The sequence below is a fragment of the Pezoporus wallicus genome, unplaced genomic scaffold (genome assembly GCF_028554395.1).
Source record: "Pezoporus wallicus isolate ANWC-B61680 ecotype Strahan unplaced genomic scaffold, APGP_CSIRO_Pwel_v1 contig_4012, whole genome shotgun sequence".
Lineage (NCBI taxonomy): Eukaryota > Metazoa > Chordata > Aves > Psittaciformes > Psittacidae > Pezoporus > Pezoporus wallicus.
This window is the reverse complement of record NW_026637828.1, coordinates 2,195,727-2,221,099: the sequence shown is the minus strand read 5'-3', so window position 1 is coordinate 2,221,099 and position 25,373 is coordinate 2,195,727. Positions and strand designations below refer to the sequence as shown.

Sequence of the window (25,373 nt, the reverse complement as noted above, 5' to 3'; positions counted from 1 at the left end):
TGTCCGAATCAATCCAATGCATTCGATGGTAATGAGGATAGAACTAAGCAGGAAAAAAGCATTCCTTTGGAGGAAAAAAATCCAAAACCCAAAAGGAGAATTCTCAGAGTCAATGACTGCATCTAAAAATGTCTCTCTAAAGAGTCTTCCATGAACATCAGGTGGTTTGTTAGATTCACCACACAAGAAATGTAAGTTCTCCATTGAACTGTAGCAGTGTTTTATAGTACAATTGAACAGTTCCTCAAACGTCTTCAGAAAGCACTGGCAGTGCTAGAATTATCCAAGTAAATCCAAATCAGAAGAAAGAAGCACTTTCCATACCCTCCACTGGGAGACCAAGGAGGTAACTGGACTTGGAGGTACTTGGCAGGTACAGACAGAGGTGGGTGAGAATCCCCTGCAAGAAGCTGAGCCACCCGCGTCTCCCTGCGAGTTCCAGCTCCTGCCAGTGCCAGGGAATGCATGAAGGGCAGCAGCAATAAAACAGTGCTACAAAATGCATCTCTCATTAGGGCATGGTGCAAGGTGGCCATTGTGTGGGGCTTAGCTCTGAGTGCCTCTGAGCCAACACACCAACAAGCTCTTCATTGTGGTTCAGTCTCCAGTTGTCATGAAGGGAAAAAGAAAGGAGGGAAAAAACCCAAAGACACAGCCGGTATTTAAAGTCCATGATCTGTTCCTCTTGGCTTTATCCTATGCATGCTGTATCCTATGCTCCTTGCAGACATCACAATTTGCGCTGCTGAGCATTGGACCCTTTGCCATGAAGCTGAGAAGCATCTGAAAGAAAAGAAAACCAAGTGGGAAGGGGATTGAGCATCAGGTCCACAGAGCTGTGTACAGCCAGGGCAGCCAGATCCCTCTGCACAGAAAAAACTCCCTCTGCCTACCAGCTCCAAGGAATTGGGGTGAGAGGATGTGCTTGGAGACATCTCACAACTGGGAGCAGCCCTGCCCCTGCACCTGAGTTAGGGACTTGGGAAGCTCTGAGGGTCTTCTGTGGCCTCCTAGCAAAGGCACCACAGCATAGATTCAGATAGCTGGTTGATAGCTACCCTATGCCCTTCTCTAATAGCCACTCAATCATGTCTCCCCATTCAGGAAACTAGAAATGTGGTACTGGCTGCCTTGCATCTGAAAGTGGATTGAAATAACACTGTTAGTACACCTTTGCTGCTGTAGTGAAGGCTTTAGGTGCCCACTGAAACAGGAACAGGAAACAGGAATGTAATCACTGAAGTACCATAAAGGAACAGAAGTGGAGGGGAAAGAGAAAATGCACTGAAGAGAGAAAAAGGAAGTTTAAGGAAGCAGAAGTTTTCCAGGAGCAATTAAAGTATCATCAATGATAAACAAATGGGTGTACCAAGATGCACAGTTAAGCGGCAGCGGCACCGACCAGTGTGACAACAGCTTCTTCTCCAGGACAAGGACAGTCCATTCCATGCAAGACCTCAGCCCCAGCACATCACATTTCTGAAGCAATCAGTCAGAATCATCACCACAGCACCAGCACACAAGCACCTCCCCCAGCAGCAGAGACACACAAGCAAGCACTGACTGCTCCTTGCTCAGGTGCTGAGTAATGAATGCTCATATAAGCATTTTCATGAGATACATCAGCATTTGTATTGCATTTGTAGCAACCTCCCAACACACCAGAGTCCTCACAGCTTTCAGGCAGAGCAATGTGGTTCTGGCCACCTGCTTAGGCAGCCAGGCACAGTTTATGCCACAATATAAGTTAATACATTTTAAGATTATGGTGGTCGCTTCAGTATTGACTGTCCTTCTCCAGAACACCACAACTGGTAATGTTCCCGGAGATGGCAGCATGAGGCTCGATCACTAATCTTTATGAGAGAACACACAGTGAGAAGGCAGGTCCCTGATGCAGCTGTCTCAATGATCTGGTTTTCTTCACTTATTCTAGTCACCTTTTGTCTACTCACAGCTTCTGGCACTACATCCTGCTAAAGAGCAGGAGGCCATCAAGAAGTTCTTTTGTTAGAAGCAACAGTGAAGTAACCACTCTAAACTCCCTCAGGTAATGGGACAAAAAACTCCTCAGTGACACAGAATACATTTCACAAGCCATGTTCAAACTGAAATCAACTATCTTACTCTCCATTAACTGAGTTTACAATCAGGAAGGGGCTGTCATACCAGTGACTGCTGCTAGTAGCTGCTGCTTCTGCTCTACCACACCTGAGCAGCGTAACAACCCACCTGAGACCAACTTCAACCAAAGAAGCAAAGACAACAAATCCTTTGATCTCCTCAGGGCACAGCACTTGCTTCTTTCTTCAGCAAAGAGCAGCTCCACAGCCAAGGGCATTTTAGCCCATGCTGGCCATGGCAGGCCACCTGAACCCCAGCGCATCTAACGCAGCAGTAGCACATCTACTCCTAAAGCAGCCCCATATTCCCCAGGGAGACAATCCAACAGGAGCAGGCACCAAGACAGCACTGAACTGCACTGAAGTGCTGAAGAGCACTTGATTAAGAAAGCAGAAACAGTGATTACTAACAGGGAAAGCAACTCCCTGAAGCAAATGAACCCAATCTGCTGGTCCTGCATTTCAATTTTCTAAGTGCTCCATGGATCCCCCTTACTTCCCTCCTTCCTCCACGGTGCTGCTTATTTACACATGAGCACAGCCCACCAGGCAGGACTCCACTTACAAGCAGAGAAGGTGTTCTTCGGGTTACTCTTGGTTTATGCATTGATTCTGCAGGCATCACACTCAGGCTTAACTGCAAAATCATCCCATTGTCCACACCAAGTAAAGCAAACTCCATCTACACCACAAACCTGGTGCAAAGGAGATGCAGGCAATTAGCTCAGTGCACAGACATGGGGCATTCTGCTCTGACACATTTTATGTAGGTCACCAGTAAAAAACTCTATAAAACCCAAATATTCATTCCTGAGCAGTCCCTGGCAGACTATGCATAAACATCGCAGCTTTAATCCTGGCTGGATAATTCTTCACCATGACACAAGCAGCAAAGCTGAGTACCTCCAGGAACCAACGCCTGCTGTAAGCAGACAGGGCTCCTCATTCCAGAAATGCCCAAGTTTGCCCTGGCTAACGAAACAGAACCTCAGGATGGACGTTGGCTTTAGTGATGACCACACTGGTCTGACAACCACTTTGCTTTCACCCGTAGATGAACCATCTGCTGAGACAGAGGACAGCTCAGGAGGCAGGAGACACCGCGACAGACTGACAAGTTACCTGGCAAGCTCTGCGGTATATGAGTGGACAGGGCAGAGTGTGGGAGTGGCGCGGCATGGTGGGGGCTGGAGTGCAAGCCAGCTAGAAGACCTAGAGAGAAAAACAAAGAAAGGACAGGGGAAAACAGGAACAAATATGCATTGAAGACAGAAATGAGCAGAGGAGCTGCCTATAGCTCAGCTTCCAGCTACTGGGATTTCTGGGTTAGCTACCAGGACGTGCCAGAGGTTCTCCAAATGCAACTGCTGCAGATAAAAATGCATGAAGCAACAGCAAGAGAGATGAGTTGGTCTGCAACGGGTTAATGCAGCAGAGCACTGGTGGTGGTGTTATTTGACAGCACAGGCACAAGCAGTACACACATGTGACCAGGAGAATACTCACTGTGGCCAAGGCCATGGTGAAAAGTTCCTGGAGCAGGTCCTGTAACTATTGCATCTTTTGATACTCCTGCTTTTGGGGAGGAGTCTGAACTGAAGGAGATGACATGAAGAGGGAAGGAATGAATAGGAGAGATAATACCTAACGGCGTGGAGCTCAGGGCAGCTGGCAGCTTTGGATTGCTGGACTTGTAGGATGGAGCCAGTACACTTAAGGAGGAAGAACTTGTTAGCAGCACAGCTCCACTAGTTCCTTTCTGAAAAGCAACAAAAAAGGTCAGTCAGGAGTGGGAAAGCATCATCCATACTTAAAGAGCTGCAAAACATGGAGTGCTCAAGAATTCCTCCTTGCAAGAATCCACCTTCCCAGCCAGAACCCAAGAGCTACGAACCCTGCAGATGCCCAGGACACATCATACATGCTATCTAAGCTCTTCTGAATGGGACTGTACTGGATTAAACTCTTGCTTCCTTACTCTGGAACTGTGTCTCCATTAGGCAGAGGAAAAGCCTGTGAGTTCCAGGGAGGATGCTTCCTACTCCGTTTTGGCAGCAGATCACTGCTGATAACTCAAGGCACCAAGGTTTGGTGGACCCCTGCACCCCAGAAGGTTGAGGACATCATAGGGGAGTGCTTTTCAGCTCTCTACCTCAGTAACAATCAAGGTACATAGGCTGAGCAGCATATGGGTTTCAGGGCCATTTAAATACATGCATTTAATTGCTCAGCTCTTTCCATGTGCTACCAAAGACAGGTATGAACAGCCAACAACAAATTATTATGACAGCATTAGGAACGGCCTCAAGCTGCACCAGGGGAGGTTTAGACTGGATATTAGGAACAATTCCTTCCCCAAACAGTGCTCAGGCATTGGAACAGGCTGCCCAGGGCAGTGGTGGCGTCCCCTTCCCTGGAAGTGTTCACAGACCGTGTAGATGAGGTCCTCAGTGACATGGTTTAGTGGTGGCCTTGGCAGTGCTGGGGAATGGTTGGATTTGAGGATCTTAAAGGTCTTTTCCAACCTGCTTGATTCTAAGATTCCTTTTTTGCTATAGGTGAAAATTAAGGCACTTATACCATTAAATCCAGTGGCTGAAAAACATGAGTCTGTAGAGGTAACGCAGGAGTCCTTCAGGAGACATAACCCCATGAACTGTGAGACCCTGCATTCCACAGCGCGCCACTGAGCTCAATTACAAACACCACTTCAGTAGCTTACAGAAGTAACAAGGAGCAACAGGAAAGGGACAGAGAGAACCACCAAAGCTGGGCAGGGATTTGAGTTTATAGCCCAGAATCAGAGGCTATTCTATAGGTCTGTCATGAAAAAAGTGGCAATAATACTACGATTACTTGCAATAATTTAAGAAAGGTCAAGCTTGCAGACCCAATTCACAGCAAACCGATCACCATCATTTTAGTTTATGCAATGATTTCTAGCTCTAGTGGTGATTTGCCCTACTGCACTTCTCCTGACCCAAATGGAAATTCTGCTGCTCCTGGAAGTCTCAAAGGCAGAGCAAGAACATTCGACAGCCTATGCAAAAACTGCAGTCTGGAAGGTATTTTGCTTAGTAGTTAAAGCTGAAAATGAAAGCTGGAATTGTGGCATGCAAGCCCCTGGCAAAGGCCAGGACTTCCCAGCCTAAGCATCCAAGATCCAGACAGTCAGTCAGGAATTTCAGGAAATTCTTCTGAAGTCAATGCCAATGCTTTACAGCAGGTCTGAACACAGGAGGATGTGCCTGACACAACGCCACACACTCCCCTGGCTCCAGGCTGGCCTAGCACAGCCCTGCTTACCGGCACAGAGGTAGAAGATGCGGTGCTGCTAACGACAGCTGGCTTGAGGGAGGAGGTCAGCAACTTGGCCACCCCTTGAGTGCCCCCACTAGAATCTCCGTTTGAACCTCCCGGAGGTGCCACCAGAGTCAGCTTCTGTGAAACAGGTGTCTTCTTCACCGAGGAGCTTGAGGACGGGCGGCTGGACGCCTGGCCCGAGGAGGGTGTCTGCACGCTGTGCAGCAAGCTCCCAGAGGAGCAGCCCTGGTTTGCAGAAGCTCCAGATGAGGAGCTGCTAGAAGAAGCTCCATGCTTGGAGAGAGAACCAGAAACGAAAGGTGATTTGTAAGATTGTCCTGACGAGCTAGAGCCACTTGAGTGCTTTCCTGTGTAGCTGAGAGGTGATGATGATGAACCTGGGCTCTTGTGGGAGTTGCTTGAGTTTTGGGTGCTGCCTGGTGATGCAGAGGAATGGAAGCTCTGAGCTTTGGTTGATGACTTGACCTGTTGGAGGAGAGAGCGCTGGGGCAGTGGGGAGGAGGACTTGGGATTCTGCAGTTTGACAAATGGAGCTGGGGAGGTGAATGTTTTCTGTACCTGGCTGCCTGAGTGAAAGACCTTCACCTGAGAAGCCGGCACTGGCGCAGAAGTCTGAGGGCCGTGGCCTGGCCGGACCAGACTGTGGTGTTTCTGTTTAGCCTGGTGTGCATCAGGAAGGATTTTGCTGGGGGAGGCTTGGCAGGAGAGCTCTTTGTAATTAGAGTTCTCTGTCTTTTTGTCTTGAGAAGACTGGCCCAATGCCAGGGCCTGCTCAGCCAGGAAGTTTAGAGGAGACTGAAGGGAACCAGAGGATGATGTAGGGGAAGGGTTGGACTTTGAAAACGTCCTCTTCTCCTCTGAGGATGGGATCTTTTCTGGTGGAGCTTTTAGAGCCCCAGGAAGAGTAAAGTCAGGACTCCCTCCTGCTCTGCTGTTCAGCACAGCCAGTTCCTTAGAGACTGCTTCAAGCGAGGAAGTGGGATTATGAATTAAGTCCTCATCCAAGGAGTCATCCATGAAGGTAGCGGGAGTGCCAGTGCTGCTGGCTGCCTGGGCTGTCCCAAGGGACAAAAGTTCTCTGGTTTGGGCACTGATGCCCGAAGCTCCCCCCTGGGGCTCTGAAGACAGAGCTAAGGTGTTGCTTGAGTGCATCAAAGGAACAGAAAGTGACATCTTTTTATCTGGTTTGCAGGAAGATTCCTGGAACAAAAGTCACAAGAGAAGGCAGAGTCAGGATAGAGGCAGGGTTTCCTGCTGGAAAGTGAAGGGATCCTGGTTTGGGGATAAAAGGCAGGATAAGCATGTTCCGTGGTCACTCGCCTCACTCCCAGCTGCTGCTGCCATCAATTTTAGCTGCTCTTCTAGTTGTTTTTTTCAAGGCCAATATTGACTAGAATTATTTCTCAGTACAAACTCCTTGTATACAATGTATAAATACAAAGCTCAAATACAGGATTTAAGATAGCAGTCACTTGACTCTTGGTATATGTCAACCAAGAGAACCAGAAAACAAAGAACTCACCTTCACTTTCACTTTAGTAGAAGCTATAACTTTCTTCTTCGACCTGTTTTGAGGGAGACAAAAGAAACACAGTTTCACTGAATGCCCAGAGGGAAGCGTCCTAGGAGGGATTACATATCAGCCACGTTAGTTAAGATCCACTGAGGCTTTTGCAAAGAACCAAGGGAACAGAGGCTGCATCTCAGGTTGCTAGGATTCAAAACCACATCACATTTGGTTGCTGCTCTAGGAAGCCCCAACTCCCACACAGGGGAATGAATCAGGGAGCGGAGCAGAGTCTTGAAACAGCAGCAGAGCAGTGCAAACACTCAACAGACACATCCTGCACCAGTTCCACGGCTCAGAGCTACTGCAGGAACCCACTGCTGGCCTAACTACAGCAATACCCATAGAGAAAGTGATACAGAGACTGGTTTGAAGCAAAGTTACACATTTCTTTAAGGTTCCTGGAAGAAGTCAAGGATGAAAAAGCATCTGCCAAATTCACACAAAATAGAACGTTTGGTCTGGTCAGATGCAACCTCTCATACAAAGCATCCCTGAACTGCTGTAATGGTATGGCTGAGGGAAAGATTTCCTACTAACTGTTTCCTACTGTTCCTCACACTTCCCCTCGCTAACCCAGTGCCGCAAAAAGGACCGCCTGTCCAACAGACATCAGCCTCAGTCTGTATCATCGTCTATTATAGCAAGATCCATGAGACACTTTGGCATTAAAGCACTTGCCCAGCCGGATTCTGAGGGCACTGTTGGTTTGCCACCCAGAAGCCTGTTGCACCCATCTTCACTACTTTGAGCTCATTGCACCCCTTGTTCAACCAGGCAACAAGAAAGAGGGAATCCAGAATCAGAGCGACTGAACAAGCAGTAATAATCACACTGCTTGTACCACACTCCACTTTACCTTCATATGCCTCCCAGGGACTAGCACAGACTCCAGTCTGCTGAACAAGGCCAGGAGGCAACCTGGCTTCAACATTCTTCTCTATGAACTTACTCTAAGGCTAAAGCACTTCAGGAAGGCTGTTGTTGGGAGATGTCACACACAAACAACTACCCTTCCTAGACCTCCCCAAATGAAGCAGCGCCAAACTATCTGATGGGAGCCAAGCAAGCTCTGGTGCTCCTGTGTGATCCACCCAAGCCCCAGGGAATGGAGTTCACCAGTTATCACTCCAAAGGAATGCTACATGATACTCACAGGACTGATGTGAGGTGTCCATGTACACGCCTGCTCTCCTTAAACAGTGTCCTAAGAAGGGAAGAGAGCAATGAGAAGTGATATCCAGCAAGACCCAGTAGAGCAGCTGGGATCACTGGAGACAGAGCTGCACAGTACAGCAGGGGACTTGGTGAAATTAAAAGTCACAGAGAGCAAACAGGTATTCATCCCTTTTCAAGGAAGATCCTCCTGAACTCCCGCACACAGCTCCCTCTCTGGAGCTACGCTTGTAGGCGCTGGAAGGGCCATTAAGGCAGTTGTTGGTCAATAACTAAGAAAGAAGTTCTGCCAGCTTGAAAAGCTGACAGCCAAATGGAAAAGCAGCACATTCAAGCTGGGCATTATTATTGCCATGCATCCCCAAGAGCTGGCAGATCATACAAGAGCTCTTCACCAACTTCAAGGGAGAAAGGTTACCTTCCCCTGCCTCAAATAACATGGATGAGAAGTATTCACATGCTGCATCTCTGCTGCCTTCACATCCCCAGCAAACAGCCAAGGTGACTTCTTCAATAAGCAGCACCATCTCCAACAACTGACTAACCATCATCAAGAGAGCTTCAGCCAAACCCCTTTATTCCTGAGGCCAAGTAAACCAGGATCTCAAACACGAAATTTCACCTAAACCAGGTGCCACTCAGCTGTAAGGGTAAGATGCTTATAAATAAACCTTCAGTACTGGCCTGCAGAATACACTTCCCATCTGCTGCTAACAGCTTGACAAAGCCTTTTGCCATCCTTTATCTTTCAAAAAGCAAGCTTATTTTAGCCTTTTATTCTGTCAATCACCTTTTTGTGCCAGCTGAAAAAGCATGGCAGAGCCTCTCTGAACTCCTATGCAAAGTTGCTACTCTGCCCATCTTCAGCTACTCTGCCCATCTTCAGGTTCCTCTTAAAGATGAGCTTCTACAATGTGATGACAGTGACTCAAGCTGACATGTCCATAAAACTGTTCACAGTTCTTCTAGTGTTGCCAATCCCTCCTCTACCCTTCCACGTGGCTGTCAGTCTACCCTGTCTTTAAACCACAAATCACAGAATATCTCAAGCTGGAAGAGGCCCCTAAAGATCATCAAGTCCAACTCCATCAAGCCCCAGCAAGAAAAAAATATTGTCCTTGGGCCACTGGAAAACCACCAGGAAAACTGGTTTTATTCAGTCATTCTACAGTTAACTTCACTGGAAGGCCTTTCTACACCAACTCTGAGGTGAGCAGTTCTATGCCTAAATACTTCATTTACAAACTAAAGGTGAAAGACTTTAATTTTCTTTTATTCAAAGAAAAGAGCCTTTCAAACTTGGCAAGCTCAGATGCTCAAGCCAGTAACATCTTAATTAACTAAGTAGGAATCTCCACCCACCACCTCCTAGTGCTATCATTCAGCTCCCATACACTGCAACACCACACTACAACCATGCACAGTATGTACTTCATGTGCACCTGCAATAAATGGCCATGGACTTTTCCAAACACATCTGTAACATGCTACTCACTGGTCTTAAGAACTGGTACCTACTTCTTCCTTTAGCCCCCATGAAACCCAAAAAGCAAATTCAGCAAAGAGAAGACAACAAGGCTGCCCAGCTCTTTAAAGGCAAAAAGATGGAGGTTCCAGCAGTAAGACTGTACAGTTGCTCCTTCTTTAAAACTATGGAGCAAACCAAAGCAGGCCAGGCACTGATGACAGTCCCAGAATGACCCTCTGCAACTGCCAGCTCAATGGCATGGATACTGGAGGGTATGAAAGAGCAGGAAACAGCAGTGAAGACACCAGATAGGGTAAAGAAAACCACACTAAAATCCTACTTACTCTACTGACTCTCTGATGTGTCCAGTCCAAGTCCATAAGCCCATAAAACTTTCTGCTTTGCTTTCTTTTGGGAATACCCTAAGGAAGACTTCCCAAAGAGTCTGAAAAATGTATCCTTTGTGAGAAAGATTACAAAGTGACCCTTTGTAATACAGGGTCAAGAAACCAGAGGCCAGTCAGCCTCATCTCAGCGCCAGTCCTGCCTTGTAACTTGTCACCACCAGTGGCATCCATCGGAGGTCAATACAGGGGCCAAGATAACTCAACACAGTCATTTACAACCTGGACTACAACATGGCTGCACTCTCAGTAAGTTTGGGGGTGATGTGAAAACAGAGAGAGAGAAGAATATGTTGCAGGGCTGGGTTGCTGTTCACAGGGACACTGACAGGCTGGAGAAAGGGGCAACACAGACCTTGTGAAGTTCAACAAAGGCAAAGTCCTGTAGGTGGGATGGAAATAACCCCACACAGCAACATGGGCTGGAGACCAACTGGCTCTGTAACAGCCCTGCACAAAAGGACCTAGGGGTGCAGAGAAGGACCCAAGGGTCCTGGTGGACAAGTTGAACATGAACCACTGCTGCAAGCAAACTGTATACTTGCAGGTATTAGACAAGAGCACGGCTCGCAGTTCAAACACTTATTCCCCTCTGCTTAGCACTTGTGAGATCACATCTGGATGCAACATCCAGTTTCAGGGTCCCCACAATACAAGAGACACACTGACAAACTGGGAACTGCCACTGTGGTGGCTGAGGAACAGGGACACATGACAGACAAGGAGAGGCTGAGGGAACTGGTTTGCTTAGCCTGGAAAATATGAAGACCAAGGAGGGATCTAAAGGCAGTCTTCCACTACCTAAAGAGTGTGGAGCACAGGGAGCCATGAAGAAGATGGAGCCAGACCTTTCTCAAGAGTGTCAAAAGCAAAAAGAAGGAATATTCAGTTCAGTGTGGCAAGGGGAATTCTGAGTGTAAGCAAGAAAAGATTTCATGAAGAGTGATTTAGTACTGGAACAGGGGCCACTCCTGGAGATCTCCAGAACTCCACAGGACAAGGCCCTGAGCACTCTGATCTAACTTTGAAGCTAGCCATTCTCTGAGCAGGGGTAGGACCTTCTAAGGTCCCTCAGGACAAGGAATCCCTAGGGTACAACTTGATTCTTGCTCACCTGGCCTGCATCCAGCCTTTTGGCCAAAGGGGCTTCACCTCTCCATCTAGGAAGGTCTTCACATAATCCTCTAGAGACTGAGCCTTATTCTTGTCAAGGTCATAACCATCCAACTTAATCTTCACCAAGTGGCAAAGCAGCTCCCTGAAGAACAGGAAGATTTCAAATACAGTTATGTGGATTAAGTGCCCTGTGTTGGAGGTCACTCTGCTTATCCAGGGCTGGATAACCACACCTAGGTACACCTGGCTCTGCACGACACCCTGCTTCAGTAAAACAGACCCTATGCTGCCTCCACAAGAAAGAGGAAGGGAAAAGCACATTCCCTGCTTCATGTGTCCACACATCCATGTGCCAGGGCAGAAAAGACATGTTACCCTTTCTCACTTTAATCTCCTGAAACAGCAGAGGTACTAAACCAGTGACACCTGTAATTGTGGCACTAACAACCACAGAACTGAACCTCTCTGCTGACCTCCGTACTGAGAAGCAGTCAGAAGGCAGGAAGCAAAGCTTGCTTTGTTCTAAGTGAATCAGCCATCTACAGACCAGCACCCCAACTTGTTACAGAAGCAGACAAAAAGGACAGTGAGATTGAGTCTCATTATCTTTTGTCACTCTTCCCTTCTTCCAGCACCCTCTTGTCAGAGTCTTGGGCTCCAGTGGCAGCAATCCCCAGGAGCTGTAACTGCTTTCAGAACCGGAATCTGCTCTTGGTGAGAGTCCAGTCTCTAGGATTTCAGCAATTCAGCTGAGTTCCTTCTTTTCCCAAAGATCTGTCACTCTCTCTTTTGGCCTCTGCACAGAGGGTTCTTTGCACTTCTCTCAGAGTTGGCTTGTGCCTAAAATCAGCAATTTATATAAGGGTGAGAGTTAATCAGTGGCTTCCATAAAGAGCACAGTCTGCCACAAATCTCCAAGCTGACTTACTACAGATGATCGGCACTGCTCTGAAAACAAGACACAAGTACCAAAATACTCCACTTCCAACTGCACAGAGTAAGACATGTCACAGGTTCACTTAGTATCTAAATTATGCAAACCTGATTTCATCATTCCATTGAAACCTCTTTCGTGGTCCTGCAGCACGCTTTCCTCCCTTTTCTTCATCCTCTTCATCATCAGAACAAACTCGGTCTCGCTGCTCTTTGTCCTTTTCTTCTTCCAGCATTCTAAAATGGAGACAATGTGGAAGTCATTGTCCTGGAGGCTCAAGGAGAGGGTTAAGTATCTCTGAACGACACTGTTCAGGTCTCAGTAGTCAATGGTAACACACACATGGAAAGAGGGCTCAAATGTCTTGCTTTGGTTGCAAGCTGAGCCAAGTGCTCACGGTTAAGAAATCTCCCAATATTGTGAAATAGAGACCATGGGACTAGCCCAGCCTTCCTGTTCTCAGACCGCTGTGATCCTAAAGGCACACCCTCCAGAAGTGAAACACCAGCCAGATCCTGGTCCCATCAGTGCTGCTGCAGTTGGCATTGCCATGGGTAGCACAAAGACCACACACGGCTTGATGAGGCCAGCTAATGCCCATCAGCAATTTTTGACTACAGACTAAAAACAGGTTTCAAACTTCATGAGAGCAGCCTCCTGGTGACAGGGAGCCTGCTGAGCAGAGCTGCAGATGTACAACATGCAAACAAGGGGCTTACTTGGCAAACTTGGCCTGAGTATGGGCTTGGCATTCCTCCTGGTACTTTGCCATCTGCTCTGGCATGGCCCTTCCAATGGCTTCCTTTAGCTTCTGCAGAGGTTCCTTCAACCGACCACCCTAGAACAATCACCAGACTGATGTTCCACATAGAATCATAGAATAGTTACAGTTGGAAAGCACCTTAAGATCATCTAGCTCCAACCCCCCTGCCATGGGCAGAGACACTGCCCACTAAACCATGTCACCCAAGGCTCTGTCCAACCTGGATCACATGACATCTTCCAGCCAGGACAGCCAAACATGGCAGGTCAAGACCTGCCCAGTCCCAGATCCACATCACCACATGCATGGCCTGAACTGTGCAGGCTGGAGGGCACCACCCCACCACAGAAGATAGACAACACCTGTGCTCCAGAGATCAGGAGTAACCTGCACACCAGATGGGGCTGTGCTGCCAAAGCCACTCACCTGCTCATAGAGGTAAAGCTTACGGGCGCGCTTGACCAGAGTGTCCTTGCTGCAGGGGAAGAAAGCAGCCAGGTGGGCATAAACCCCTGACCGGATCTGGCTGTTCAGCTCCCGGGTCTGCAGCTCGATGCTGAGGAACAAGACAAAAACAACGTTGAACGGAGATCTGGCAGCGGTTCTCTGCACAACATAAATGCAGCCCCAATGCAACCTAAAGGGCTGGAGGCAGGGAGAGAGGAATAAAGTACAAGCAGCATGCACGATGGCTCTGCAGGGTTTCAAACAACAGACGTAAAGCCTTGTCCCACGCTGTGGCTTTTAATCTGGTTTCAGAAGATCTTGAAAAGGAACAAAAAAGATGTCAACACCCTCATTTATTCTGCAGCTCTTCCTGGCAACTCAAGTGCAGGAGCAACAGGCAATGAGAAATGAGAGTACACACTGCTGATGTCAGAATCTACAGCAGTCTAACTCAGGAGAATACAGATTCAAACTTTATCTCTTGGGCTTGAACTTACTTCCCAGTGAGAAGGGCAGAGGTGCCAGTGCGCACTAAATCGATCTACACGGTTATATGTCTTAGAGAGCAGCCCTTTAAGCCACCTCTCAGTGTCACCAAGTGTAAAAATCTGGAACTGATTCTACAGCAAAGTCATACAAATATAAATCTCTTCTGAATGTGCATAAAGTTTTCAGTTTGACAACTGATGACTATTTGTGCAGTCAGCACTGGAATGATGAAAGGTTAGCAACCACCACTTGAAACATGAGGGAAACAGACTCCCGAACTTCCCTTCGTCAATTCCCTTCAAGTGCTTGATAAACCTTAATGAAATTAAAGCCTCTGTGTAAGTGTTATTACTCTGTGATGATCACAAAGCTGTGTTCATTCAGCAGCTTTCATTGGGCACCTGAAGAAGAATGAAACCATTTTCAACCACTGCATGAAGCAACAATGACATTCTGTAACTGGGGGACTCGATAACACAGAGCAGTGATGGAGCTCCTCCAATCTGCACAGAAAGTGAGTTGAACAGAGCAGCTGTAGCCTAGTTATAAGAACATATATTATATATGTATATATATTAGCTTATATGTAAATATATTCCATATATTTTCAACAGCAAACAACATGCCTGGTATTTCTGACAGGGAGAGATTTACTGTTTTTCTATCAAGCTATAATCACAGGTCAAATGACCAAATTTAAGTACATGGATATCAAGCGTCATCTTGAGACCAGGAGGCCTGGATATAGCCCCTCCAACATTCTCCTACCTCAGACATACATCATGCTTCATCTGAAAGTCACTTCCAGGAGACTTTTAGGTTACTCTAGGCATGTTCTGTGTCGAGGAACCCCACAACTCCTGCTGAACCTGCTCCTGAATTTCCCAAAAATGCTCTGCCCAATATCCTCCTTTTCTATTCTTCTCCCCCAGCAGCACTTACTCCAATATGATGTTGTTGATGTCCTGAGTGAAGAATCTCTGTCTGCCTTCTCCCTCAGCAGCTCTGGCAGCCTGGACATTAGGATATAACACAAGACACCATCAGTTCCCATATACAGACCCACACAAGCAAGCAGCAAGGGCATCACCCGCAGAGATAAAAATAATATCCCACTCTGCTCAGTGCTTGTCTGGCCACACCTGGAATACTGTGCTCAGCCTTGGCCCCCACTATATACAAAAAAGATGTGGACAGGCTGGAGAGGATCCAGAGAAGGGTCACAAAGATGATCCAAGGTCTGGGAAGCATGTGTGGAAAGGCTGAGAGTGCTGGACTTGTTCACCACTGAGTCAAGAAAGCTCAGGGGAGACCTTATCACCATGTGCCAGTATTTAAGTCCAACCCTGCCATCTGAACTGGTAAAACCACATCCTGTCCAAAGACCCTTGCACTTTGGATTCTGCTGTCCAGATGCACTCAAGTTACTACACTGGAGTAAAGATTTCTCCATTGAATGGGGCAAAGGAGATGGCTTGGGCGCAACTAGCTTTTTTGGCATGCTTCCCACAGGGAGAAGGGGCAGTTTGAGGGCATGGTTATAACTCCACATTAGAGCTGTTAGATTGATTAATGTGAGCATAGAGCTTCTCCCTGAACAGGAAAGATCATCTTAGTCATGTTGAATGAGGGTCAGGGATAGTTATCCCCAGGCTTTCTAGCTCAATCTGGACACTAAGCCAAGAAACCAACAGAAAGAATAGCAGCCCTAGGGGATGTGTTATTCCCAATCAATACCATGGAAACTAAAAAGAAAATAATGAATAAATCCTGTTCAGGAAGCTTCCTGAGCTATGACTGCAGCACACACAGTGCTGCCCAAACATCACACCCATGGAAAACATGTCCAGGGGGGAATAATTCCAAGAGCTGAACAAGATAGTAGAAAACTGCCAAGAGTTTTCAGACTCTTCTGAGTGGGGCTGTAAACAAAACTGGGATTGACCACAAGGCACCACATCAAGTTAGTGATTCCTTGCATAGGAAAGGAGACCAGGAGAGAAGGACAGGGCCTGATTCTGAAATCCCCTATTTAAGACTCCAAGGTTTGGCTAGGAAGTAACTGATTTATGCCCAGAAGGGGCACATTCATCTCCGTCAGCAGCCAGTCACACACACCTATATCAAAGGAGAAGGCTCAATGCTAAAGAGAATCCTCAAACAAGGAGAGGGTTAAAGTCAAACCAATTCAAGGAGAAGAGGGAACGCCTGGAGGCTCCATTCAACTCAGGAGATGCTCCCACCTGCTGGGATGAAGGGACCTTTTCCTCAGACAGAGGACTGGTACCTCTTCTTTCCCACATGCAACAGATCTTATGTCCCAGATTCGCAACTGCCCCAGAGGCTTCAGTTTGTTAAATCTTTATTTCTCCACCATAGTTTCTTTCCTTAACATACACAGTTCACCAACAGGCACAGAGCAGGAAAATCTGTGGGTAGTGTGCCTATCTTGCAGCAACATAACAATCAATTTGATATCATGAGAGCCTCCATAACATTCTCATTTAACTCAGCTATAGCTCAGGAACAGCTGTTTCAGGGGTTTCTGTTAACAGCCTGAACAGCAAACAGAAACCCATGAACAGACCATTACTTTTATCAGCTGTGGCAATACTTACTTCAATTCCTCCTTCTCTTCCATAGCTCACCACTATATACACTTCACATTTCTCAGCAGAACACAGATCTCTAACAGAAGCTTGTCTTTAGTAACAGAAGTTACTAGGAGCTGCTCAGCTAGCAGGTGTTCTAAATCCATGTGCCTTGGGAGGCAGAACACAAACCACTGCACAGGCCTGAGAGCACCGTTTACAACTTACAAATCAATGCAAACCAATGTTCCAAAACATCACTAGTAGCAGGAACAAAACATCTCAGCATTTGTCAGGCTGATGGGGACAGCCCTCATAGCAGAGAAGCCCCACAGCAGCCCTGAAAACACACTTCTTTGACGGGCCAGGAGAAGGATCCCTGACCAGTACCAGGTACTTCCCAGCTCCTCCAGAACTGCACTTCCCAAAACATCACAACATTATGGAGAAGATAGGAGAGTCCACAGGAGTTCAGCTGCAGGAGAAGCTACGTGGCACCCTTCTAGAAATGAATATATTCCACTCCCTAAACAATACCCCAACACTGAGATGTTAAAGATGGGTAAAGAACCCAAACTGCCAGTGACACAGCTCTGGAACTTGTGTTTCAGGAAGGCATCTGCCTGCATATGACACGGGAAATGCTTCTAACAAACCCTCAAGCCCCATCTACAGGGCTTCTCGTGCCTTCTCACACTGCAGAACAGGTAATGCTTTCCAGCTGCACCCACTCATTTCACACACAGAACACCCCACACCACTTCATACACTACATCCTGACTGTCAACAGCACGTTAAAACCATTACACTGGAATTAGTCCTTCAGCCTCAGTTTGCATTTTAAGTTGATTTATTTTCAATTTACTTTGGAAATTACCTGTGGCATCAGGTCCATACTTCGACAGGAGAGGTAAAGAAGCCTTGCTGCCAGGTGGGATATTAAGTGTTACATGCAGTAGGTAACAATGTCAAGGAATCTGTCACTCCCTGACACTGGTGTTCAAGAAGCAACTTGGCCATAAGAGAAACCCGGGTGACACAAAGGTGTGATCCCACACAGCACTGCAGAACAATCCCACTGGAGAATGCTTCCCCATTCCACTATGGGAGCAGCTACCCAAACCCAGCAGGACTGTCCCCTCTCTGGTAACCCCACAATCCCAGTACCCTGCAGCGACCTGCCTTACCTGAGCCAGTTCTTTGATGCGTTTCTCCAAAGGGGCTGGGAGGCCATCTGGGAGAGAGGGTGGCTGCTTGAAATCCTGCTCCAAACCCATCCCTGCAGGATTGCTCCCATCCTCCACGTCAGGACAGGGGCTCCCTTCTGGGGACTCACTGAGGAGCCGCTCCAGGTCGAGGTCAGTTAAGGAGTCCATAGCAGTCGCTGCCTGAAGCAGGTCATTGTCACTGGCATGGCCAAAGAGTGAGAGCAAAGGGTCGGCCATCGCCTCTGCCTCCCTTGGGGCTGGGGGTTCTGCTGGTAAAGGAGTCACCACTTTCTGCTCTTCATCTTTTTTCTTCTGAGCATCCTTCTCCTTCTGAAACCTCTTCAGCATCTCCTTGACACTAAGAGCTCCAGAGTATTTCTTTTTCTTCTTCTCCTTACTAGCATTTAATGCCGTAAAGCTGTAAACAGAGCAGGGAGGAGGAAAGGGAACTGAATACAAGATGAAGGAGCAGAGAGGAAGAAACCTTCATCCCAGCTCACTTCAGCCATAGGCACCAATCTCCCGGGAAGGCTCAGCCCCTTGACCAGTGTGAAATAATTACTGAGCATGATTTAGAAATTAAACTTATATTTGAAAATGTAGCATTGTTCACACATAACGGAAAGGTATAAATTTAAGTGCACCTTCAGGGTAAGGTGCGTCTGCACCTGGTATGCAAGGAACTCGCTCCACAGCGGTTCCTGTGGCAACATCGCACTAGGATGGGGCCGAGTGGAGATTCTGCGGCCAAGCTCTGTCATAACACAAGCAGAGATGGGAACTAGGTGCTACAAAAAACTGATAAGGATGGGTGAGATGCACACGTGCTACCCTGAGCCAGCAGTCTGTCATCTTTTGACAAAATGTTGTCCTTTGTATGAACTTTGCTTAATTTTAATACATTTTAATACAAAAACACATCTCCATCTCCAAAGCTACCCGCCTCCAAGGTGAGATCACCCCTCCTCAAGCATGCCCTTTGAATTCTTTTTGGTATATACCTTTATCAGTGAAGCGAGAGAATTTTACACCAATAAAGGTATGTATGACTAGAGTTGCTCATGCTCCACCTTGAAGGGGAAAAACAGTATAAAAATGGCCCAAGGAAGGGGGAATATCAGGGAAGACATCCTTGTGGACAAGTCGAGGAAGATTCCATCAGCAGATTACCCTTGACTCCTGGGACTGGTCGACAGGCTGGACCTTCCTCTCCCCCCACACAGGGATGCCTTTGGGTAAGACTTGCACTGTACCAAGTGATTCCCAGGAAAATTAGGAATCTCTATACAGAGTCACTTTCTACTTCTACATTTTGAAGCCAGGCTGTGTTATTCATAACTTTGTCGCGCGTTTGTACAATTCACAATCCTAGCATTTGCACGTGCTTTCTGCAGACGGTGTATTTATCACTGGCAATCCATAAGAACCTGTATCTGTTGCTTCAACAAACTGCACTGTTGAAGTAGCTAATCGTAATAGTTTTCTCACTGAACAGGACCAAATGCTTTTAAGTGTGGCCATGTTAGTTCCTGAGCACAATGAGGCTGAAGGTGCAGTGCGCTATTAGTGCATCCAGAATCGTGACAGTTCAATATATCCAACACAACTGGACTGAAAGTGGTAAACTGGGCATCACCCAGAATCTAAGCCTCACCGCACCTAGCCGCTCCAATATCTGAGGACTAGCTGGAAGGCAAGGGGGGTTTATTTTCTGCCAAAAGAATTATCTATTCTCAACAACCAGTTGTTATTCTCTTAATGCAACAACCAGTTACACCAGGAAGAGCATTCTACTGCCTCTTAAGGTGCTCTTAAGGTCCCTCTGCTTGTTAAGCTCTGAGAAGGCTGTTCTCTTCCTCACTGCAGAGAGGTGATGGAGCTAGAACCATCACAACCAAGCAATGTTCTTACTACCTACGTGCATTACTCCAGCATGCAATATTGGGAAACACACTAGTGGAGAGGAACTGAGGCAGGAGTGAGTTAGTATGACAACAGCTTGATACATTTTGCCTGTTAAAACCAGGAAAGCAAATTACTTTTCCCAGCTCACTATGAAGGAACCATGCACTGACAGTACCATGTCAGATGTGTGGTTTGGTGCTGCTAGAAAGAATATCCATGCAGAAAAAAGGAAATCCCAAAGAATAATTAAGAAAGAAGGAAAAAGATAGGAGGAAAATGTAGGAAAATAGACAAAAAAACAGATACAGACATTGAAAGAGAGAGGCCATGCAGAGCAAAGCAACAGAACCAAAGAACTCAGCAAGACAAATAGCCACTCAGGTTTATAGCCAGAAGGAGAGAAGCAATACAGAAGGGTGGTCACTCACCCAAGAAATACTTCAGGCAGGAGTACAAACAACTGCCAGCGAGAGCAGCAATACACAACTTGCCTTTCTGCTATGGTCACTCAAAGCCTTCTAACCAATTCCTCCCCACTAGCCTGACCCGCGCACAGCTCTGAGTTCTTGCCCTTCCTGCCTGCCTTTCCTCCCCCAGCTTTGTCCCTGTAGTTATTATCCTGCTCCTCAGGCTCTCCAATCCCTGTGCCAACCACCACCGTCTCAACAGAGCTCCAGAACACACCAATACTGCTCCAGTGGTGGCACTTGTGCTCACACACCACTGCTGTGGAGCTCTGCTCCCTCCCTGATCCAGCTGCCTCTTGTCACCCACTGTGGAACAATGGGGCGCTAGGGGCTGGTGGTTCCACTGCTCACACTCAGGCCACCTGCACTGCAACAGATACCACTACAGTGTGACAAATGGCACTGTGACCCTGAAGCAGACTGTCCAGCAGTGAGCACTCCCTCCCCTCCTTACCCAGCTTTGGGAAACTTGGATTTCTTCGATTTCTTTTCCTTGTCGTAAGAATCATCTTTCTTTTTCTTCTTCATTTTTTCACCTCCGTCTTTCAACTTCCGCTTCTAGAGAGGATTAAAACCAAGTCATGACTAAAGTGTCTCCTACAATGCTCCCTGCACCCCCCAGAGCCCAAGAACAGGAGACCAGCTCCTCCCACACTGGAACCCAAACCCCACACATGGTTAGTATGAGAGGGGGCTGCTGTCACCTCTACTCTCAGAATCAGGCAGCACCTCCAGAGTCTCATCCATACCAGACACCCCCCATTTTACTGTCAAATACAGGGACAGAAAAAGATTTCAAGGGCTCATCCCTATTTTGTCCACACCAATTCACAAACCTTGCCCTACTCTGAAAGTCCACACGCCATTCACACAGGAAATACAGCAAAAATTCAAGGCCAGGCTGGACAGGGCTTAGAGCAACCTGGTCTAGTGAAAGATGGCCCTGCCCATGTCAGGGGGTTGGAACTGGATGAGCTTTATGGTTCCATCAACCCCCAAACCAGTCTGGGATTCTATGAAACCCTCTGAGCATTAACAGAAGAAACAACTGAGAAAGGTGCCTTGCTGACCTTGGGACACTTCTTCTTCTTCTCTTTAACATAGTCATCTTCAGATTCAGATGCTTGGCGAAACTGCAGCGTTCCTGAGTTGATGTAAAACCCTCCATACTTTGTAGTAAGCGAAGCTGGAACAAGCTCATCGTACTGGAGATAAACCAGAACAATCCATTAGCACTGTAAGCAGCTGAGCTACAGAATGAACTGCAGGATTTGTGTTCCCCAAGAACAGACAGGCCGTGCACACACCTCGTAACTGGCATTCTGCTGCTGGGAGCCTCCCCCAGCATCTCCCCTTCCCTTGGGATCTCCTGTTCCCATGGGATATCCTGTTCCCAGCCCTGGCACACTCCTGGCTCACACCCCACAAAGGCTCCCCCCAGGTGCGAGCTCAGACCCAGCAGCACCTTTAACCACCCTCCCAACGCTCCCAGCCTCACCGCTTCAGAGTTATCGATGAAGGAGTCGGATTCATCATATCCGTACCCCATGTCAATCAAGTCCTGAATCCGGTCCTTCCTGCGTCTCTTGCCACCCTAAACAAGAACAGATTGACAGTGTTCAGCCCGTTTCCCAATTCCCATGGGAGAGCCCCAGCACAGGACACTGACACAGCTCCAGCACAGGAAAGGGAACACAATCTTTTGTGCTCCAAGCAGCAGGAGAATGAGACCAGCAGTAACTCCCATCATGCTGTAACCTCAAGATATGGTAAATCCAGGTTTAGGCCTTGTCATACAGAATAAAACCAGTGCAGCCAAATGAAACAAAACAGTGGGCTGCCCAACAGATTGATGCTGTGCCAACAGAGTTTAGGTTGAACTGGGTCTGTACCCCTTCCACACTTCTGCCAGTGCAGGGATGGAGTGTTCTTCCAGAACTGCTACATAGTACATACAAACATGGTACTAGACACATCAAACTATATACATCAAGCACATGAGAGTGACCCACAGGTCTGATTTGTATCACAAGACAATACAACTCACTATCCAAAGTGCCATTTATAAAGCAGAACATAGTTTTATTGCCACCTACAGAAGTAAAGGGAGGGGAAGAACAGAGAGGAAACAGGCAAGACAGATCTGCTTCTCTCAAGCTATGCAGCCAGTGCTGTCCTGACAGCAGAAGACCCACCACACAATGAACTTAGAGACTTGACAGACTGCACCATGCCACAGCCACCAGGCCTAGAAATTGTTTTTTGCCCAAGAAGATTAAATTTTATAAATTACAGTAAGTTATTTGCCACTACAAGCAAGAAGGTTGTTCAATTTCAGACTCATCTGATTGAAGAACGCAGCAGAACTATTTTTGGGGATCACGGGCCTGAGACAGAAAAAGAACAAGAAAAAAGCAGCTTCCAGGTGAGAACAGGACTGCCAGAGAACAAGAAGGTGAGAGCCAGTGGCCACGGAATGAATACTACAGGCTGAAAGGTGAACAGCAGTGGCCATTCTAAGGGATAACAGAAGGTAACAAAAACATACATATTTTTCTTCAAACTTCCTTGCCAGAGCCTCTACTTTATGCCTTTCCTTTTCGTCATCATTAAAGGGATCAGCCAGGTCTTTCTTCTAGAGAAAGAAAAGAGACAAAAGCATCAGAATCAACCCATCATGCTGCCACCAAAACCCCATGCAGTAAATCCATCACAACCAGAGCAACCAGGTGAAGTCCAGACACATCAACCTTCAGTACAGCATAGTTTTTAGTATTTCACTAACCACTTACAGAGTGGAATCAAGAGCATGCACCATCAGCGAGAGCTGTGTGGTGCAGCTGACACACTGGAGGAAAAGGAAGGGATCCAGAGAAACCTGGACAGGCTGGAGGGGTGACATCGTGCAAACCTCATGGAGATCAAAAGGCCAAGTGCAAGGTCCTGCGTTTGGATTGAGGCGATCCCCAGCGCAAACAAGACTCCCCAGGCTGGCAGACACTGAATGGAGGAGTCCTTCTCCTCTGAGGAGAAGGACTTGGGGGTGTTGGTCAATGAGCAGCTCCCCATGACCCGGCTTCAGTGAGTGCTTGAGCCCAGAACCCCCCCGTGTGCTGGGCTGCACTCCCAGAGCGTGAGCAGTATGAGAGGGAGGGGATTTTCCCCCTCTGCTGTGCTCTGGGGAGAACCCCCCTGCAGTCCTGATCCAGCTCTGGGGAAACAGCACAAGAGGGACGTGGAGCTGTTGGGGAGAGTCCAGAGGAGGCCAGGGGGATGCTGTGAGGGCTGGAGCAGCTCTGCTCTGGAGCCAGGCTGAGAGAGCTGGGCTGGTTCAGCCTGGAGAAGGCTCCAGGGAGACCTTAGAGCAGCTCCCAGTTCCTATAGGGGCTACAAGAAACCTGGAGAGGGGCTTTGGACAAGGGCCTGTAGGGACAGGACAAGGGGGAATGGCTTTAACCTGAGAGAGGGGAGACTGAGATGAGCTCTTAGGCAGAAGTTCTTCCCTGTGAGGGTGCTGAGGCGCTGGCACAGGGTGCCCAGAGAAGCTGTGGCTGCCCCATCCCTGTCAGTGCTCAAGTCCAGGTTGGACAGGGCTTGGAGAAACCTGGTCTGGTGGAAGGTGTCCCTGCCCGTGGCAGGGGGTTGGAACTGGATGATCTTAAGGTCCCTTCCAGTTCAGACCCATCTGTGACTCTGGGAGTGTCTCAAGGCTGTGGGTGCTCTCTCAGACTATTCTGCGCCCACCTCTGCTCTTCCCAACTCTCAAAAGAAAACACAAAACTAAGCAGCATGAACCATGAATTTACTGCTAAACAGTTCAGAAGAGAACTTGCAATCCCAAGTATAGCCCAAACAACTTTCACTTCACAGAAAACACCCACACATGCAGTACAGCAGGGTCCCCAAAAGGCACAACCAAATACTGTGGAAGCATCTCTCCTCATGGCTGCCAGCAAGCCAGGTACCAAAAATCACTGTTATTTCAAACAAAAGGAGCATTATGTCCCATGCTCCGCCAACAAAACATCCCCTTTTGGAACATGAAATTCCAGCCAAGGCAAAGGAGTGAGATAGTGGGGCCGGACAACAGAGCCCCTGCCTGCATGCCAGTTCTGCCTGCAGGATGCCTGACTCTCCACCTTCCACCTCAGGCACCTCCCAGCTTCAACACACACTCCAACAACAATGCTGAACAAGCCTTTCAAATCTTATAGTGATAGGACGAGGCGCTGAAACTGAAACAGGGGAAGTTCAGATTAGGTATAAGGAAAATATTCTTCCATGTGACGATGGTGATGCGCTGGCACAGGTTGCCCAGAGAAGCTGTGGCTGCCCCATCCCTGGCAATGTTCAAGGGCAGGTTGGACGGGGCTTGGAGTAACCTAGTCTAGTGGAAGGTGTCCCTGCCCATGACAGGGGTTTGGAACTGGATGATTGTAAGGTCTTTTCCAACCCAAACCATTCCATGATTCTATGATCTTCAGTTACAAGACAGGTCCCCACAGGCCACAAGGACGCTCACCTTGTCTCCCGAAGAACCACCTTTTATTTTCCCTCGACAGCTCTTCAGAAGATCCGGGTAGAAAAATTCAGGACAACGTTTGTGGTCTGGCTCAAAGAGGGTGAGTGTGATCCGAACGGCAGTGGCAGCCGGCTCCACGTCCTGGGGCTGCTCCGCATCATCCTTCCGAGACCTCTTCAGGAAGGTGCTGCTCAGTGGACCATGGAGAGTGGTGAACGAAACCCTGTGGGGCTCTGTCATGGCTATGGCCAACTCTTACCACTCCTCAGGGCATAGTTCCCATTGCACCAGAGGAGCTCTGCCCCAGCCGCACAAGTACAGATGTCACCGGCTGGTTACAGGTAACGGAGGACATCAGAAGTGGAACGAGCCATTTAATTCTCAAGTTTTCTTGGGAAACAACAGAGGCCCCGCTTGCCGCAACCGGTAGAGAGAAAGAGTCAGCGCTGGCCCCGGGGTAGCCCCCGCGGGGCTGTTCCTGCCCGCCCCAGCGCTCCGTTCCGAACGGCTGCGGGAGGAATCGACTGGCCCAGACGGGGATAATCCCCAGCCCCGTGAGCACGACCCCGGCCCCGCACCGCGGGGCGTTGCGCGGAGCCCGGGCACCGGCTGCGCCGCGGAGCCGGAGCCGAGGGGGAGCGGGCCGCGGAGCTGCAGAGGCACCCGGGCCCTGGTGCTGAGGGGAGACAGAAGCCGGCGTTCTAAGGGGGAGCGCGCCGCAGGGCTGCGGGGCCCGCCGTTGAGGGAAGGCGCTGGCCGGGCGGGGCAAGGGCCGGGGCGGGCCAGGCCCCACTCACCACTACCACCGCCGCCGGGCTCCCGGGGCCGACTCCGACCCCGCTCCCACGTCACGTGCGGGGGACGCCGCC

General features: G+C 48.3%; 1 protein-coding gene across 7 annotated transcripts; it reads right to left on the bottom strand.

Moving 5' to 3' along the window:
- Positions 1-158: 158 nt before the first annotated feature.
- UBN1 (ubinuclein 1) lies at positions 159-25,373 on the bottom strand. 7 transcript variants are annotated; one of them, XM_057407934.1, is made up of 18 exons: positions 25,298-25,373; positions 24,505-24,917; positions 22,531-22,617; positions 21,481-21,576; positions 21,053-21,187; positions 20,437-20,540; positions 17,590-18,028; positions 14,754-14,824; positions 13,302-13,431; positions 12,832-12,950; positions 12,220-12,348; positions 11,177-11,320; positions 8,171-8,221; positions 6,970-7,012; positions 5,430-6,647; positions 3,630-3,882; positions 3,246-3,335; positions 159-783 (listed from the first exon to the last, which is right to left on the bottom strand). In XM_057407934.1, the coding sequence occupies exons 2-18, from the start codon at positions 24,742-24,744 to the stop codon at positions 731-733; spliced, it is 3,402 nt and encodes a 1,133-aa protein (XP_057263917.1). In that variant the 5' UTR covers positions 24,745-24,917; positions 25,298-25,373; the 3' UTR covers positions 159-730. The 7 variants fall into 7 exon arrangements, with proteins under 7 accessions (XP_057263917.1, XP_057263916.1, XP_057263920.1 ...); XM_057407933.1 differs by lacking the exon at positions 25,298-25,373 and having other exon boundaries at positions 24,505-25,031; XM_057407935.1 differs by lacking the exons at positions 159-783; positions 25,298-25,373 and adding an exon at positions 1,871-2,818 and having other exon boundaries at positions 24,505-25,031.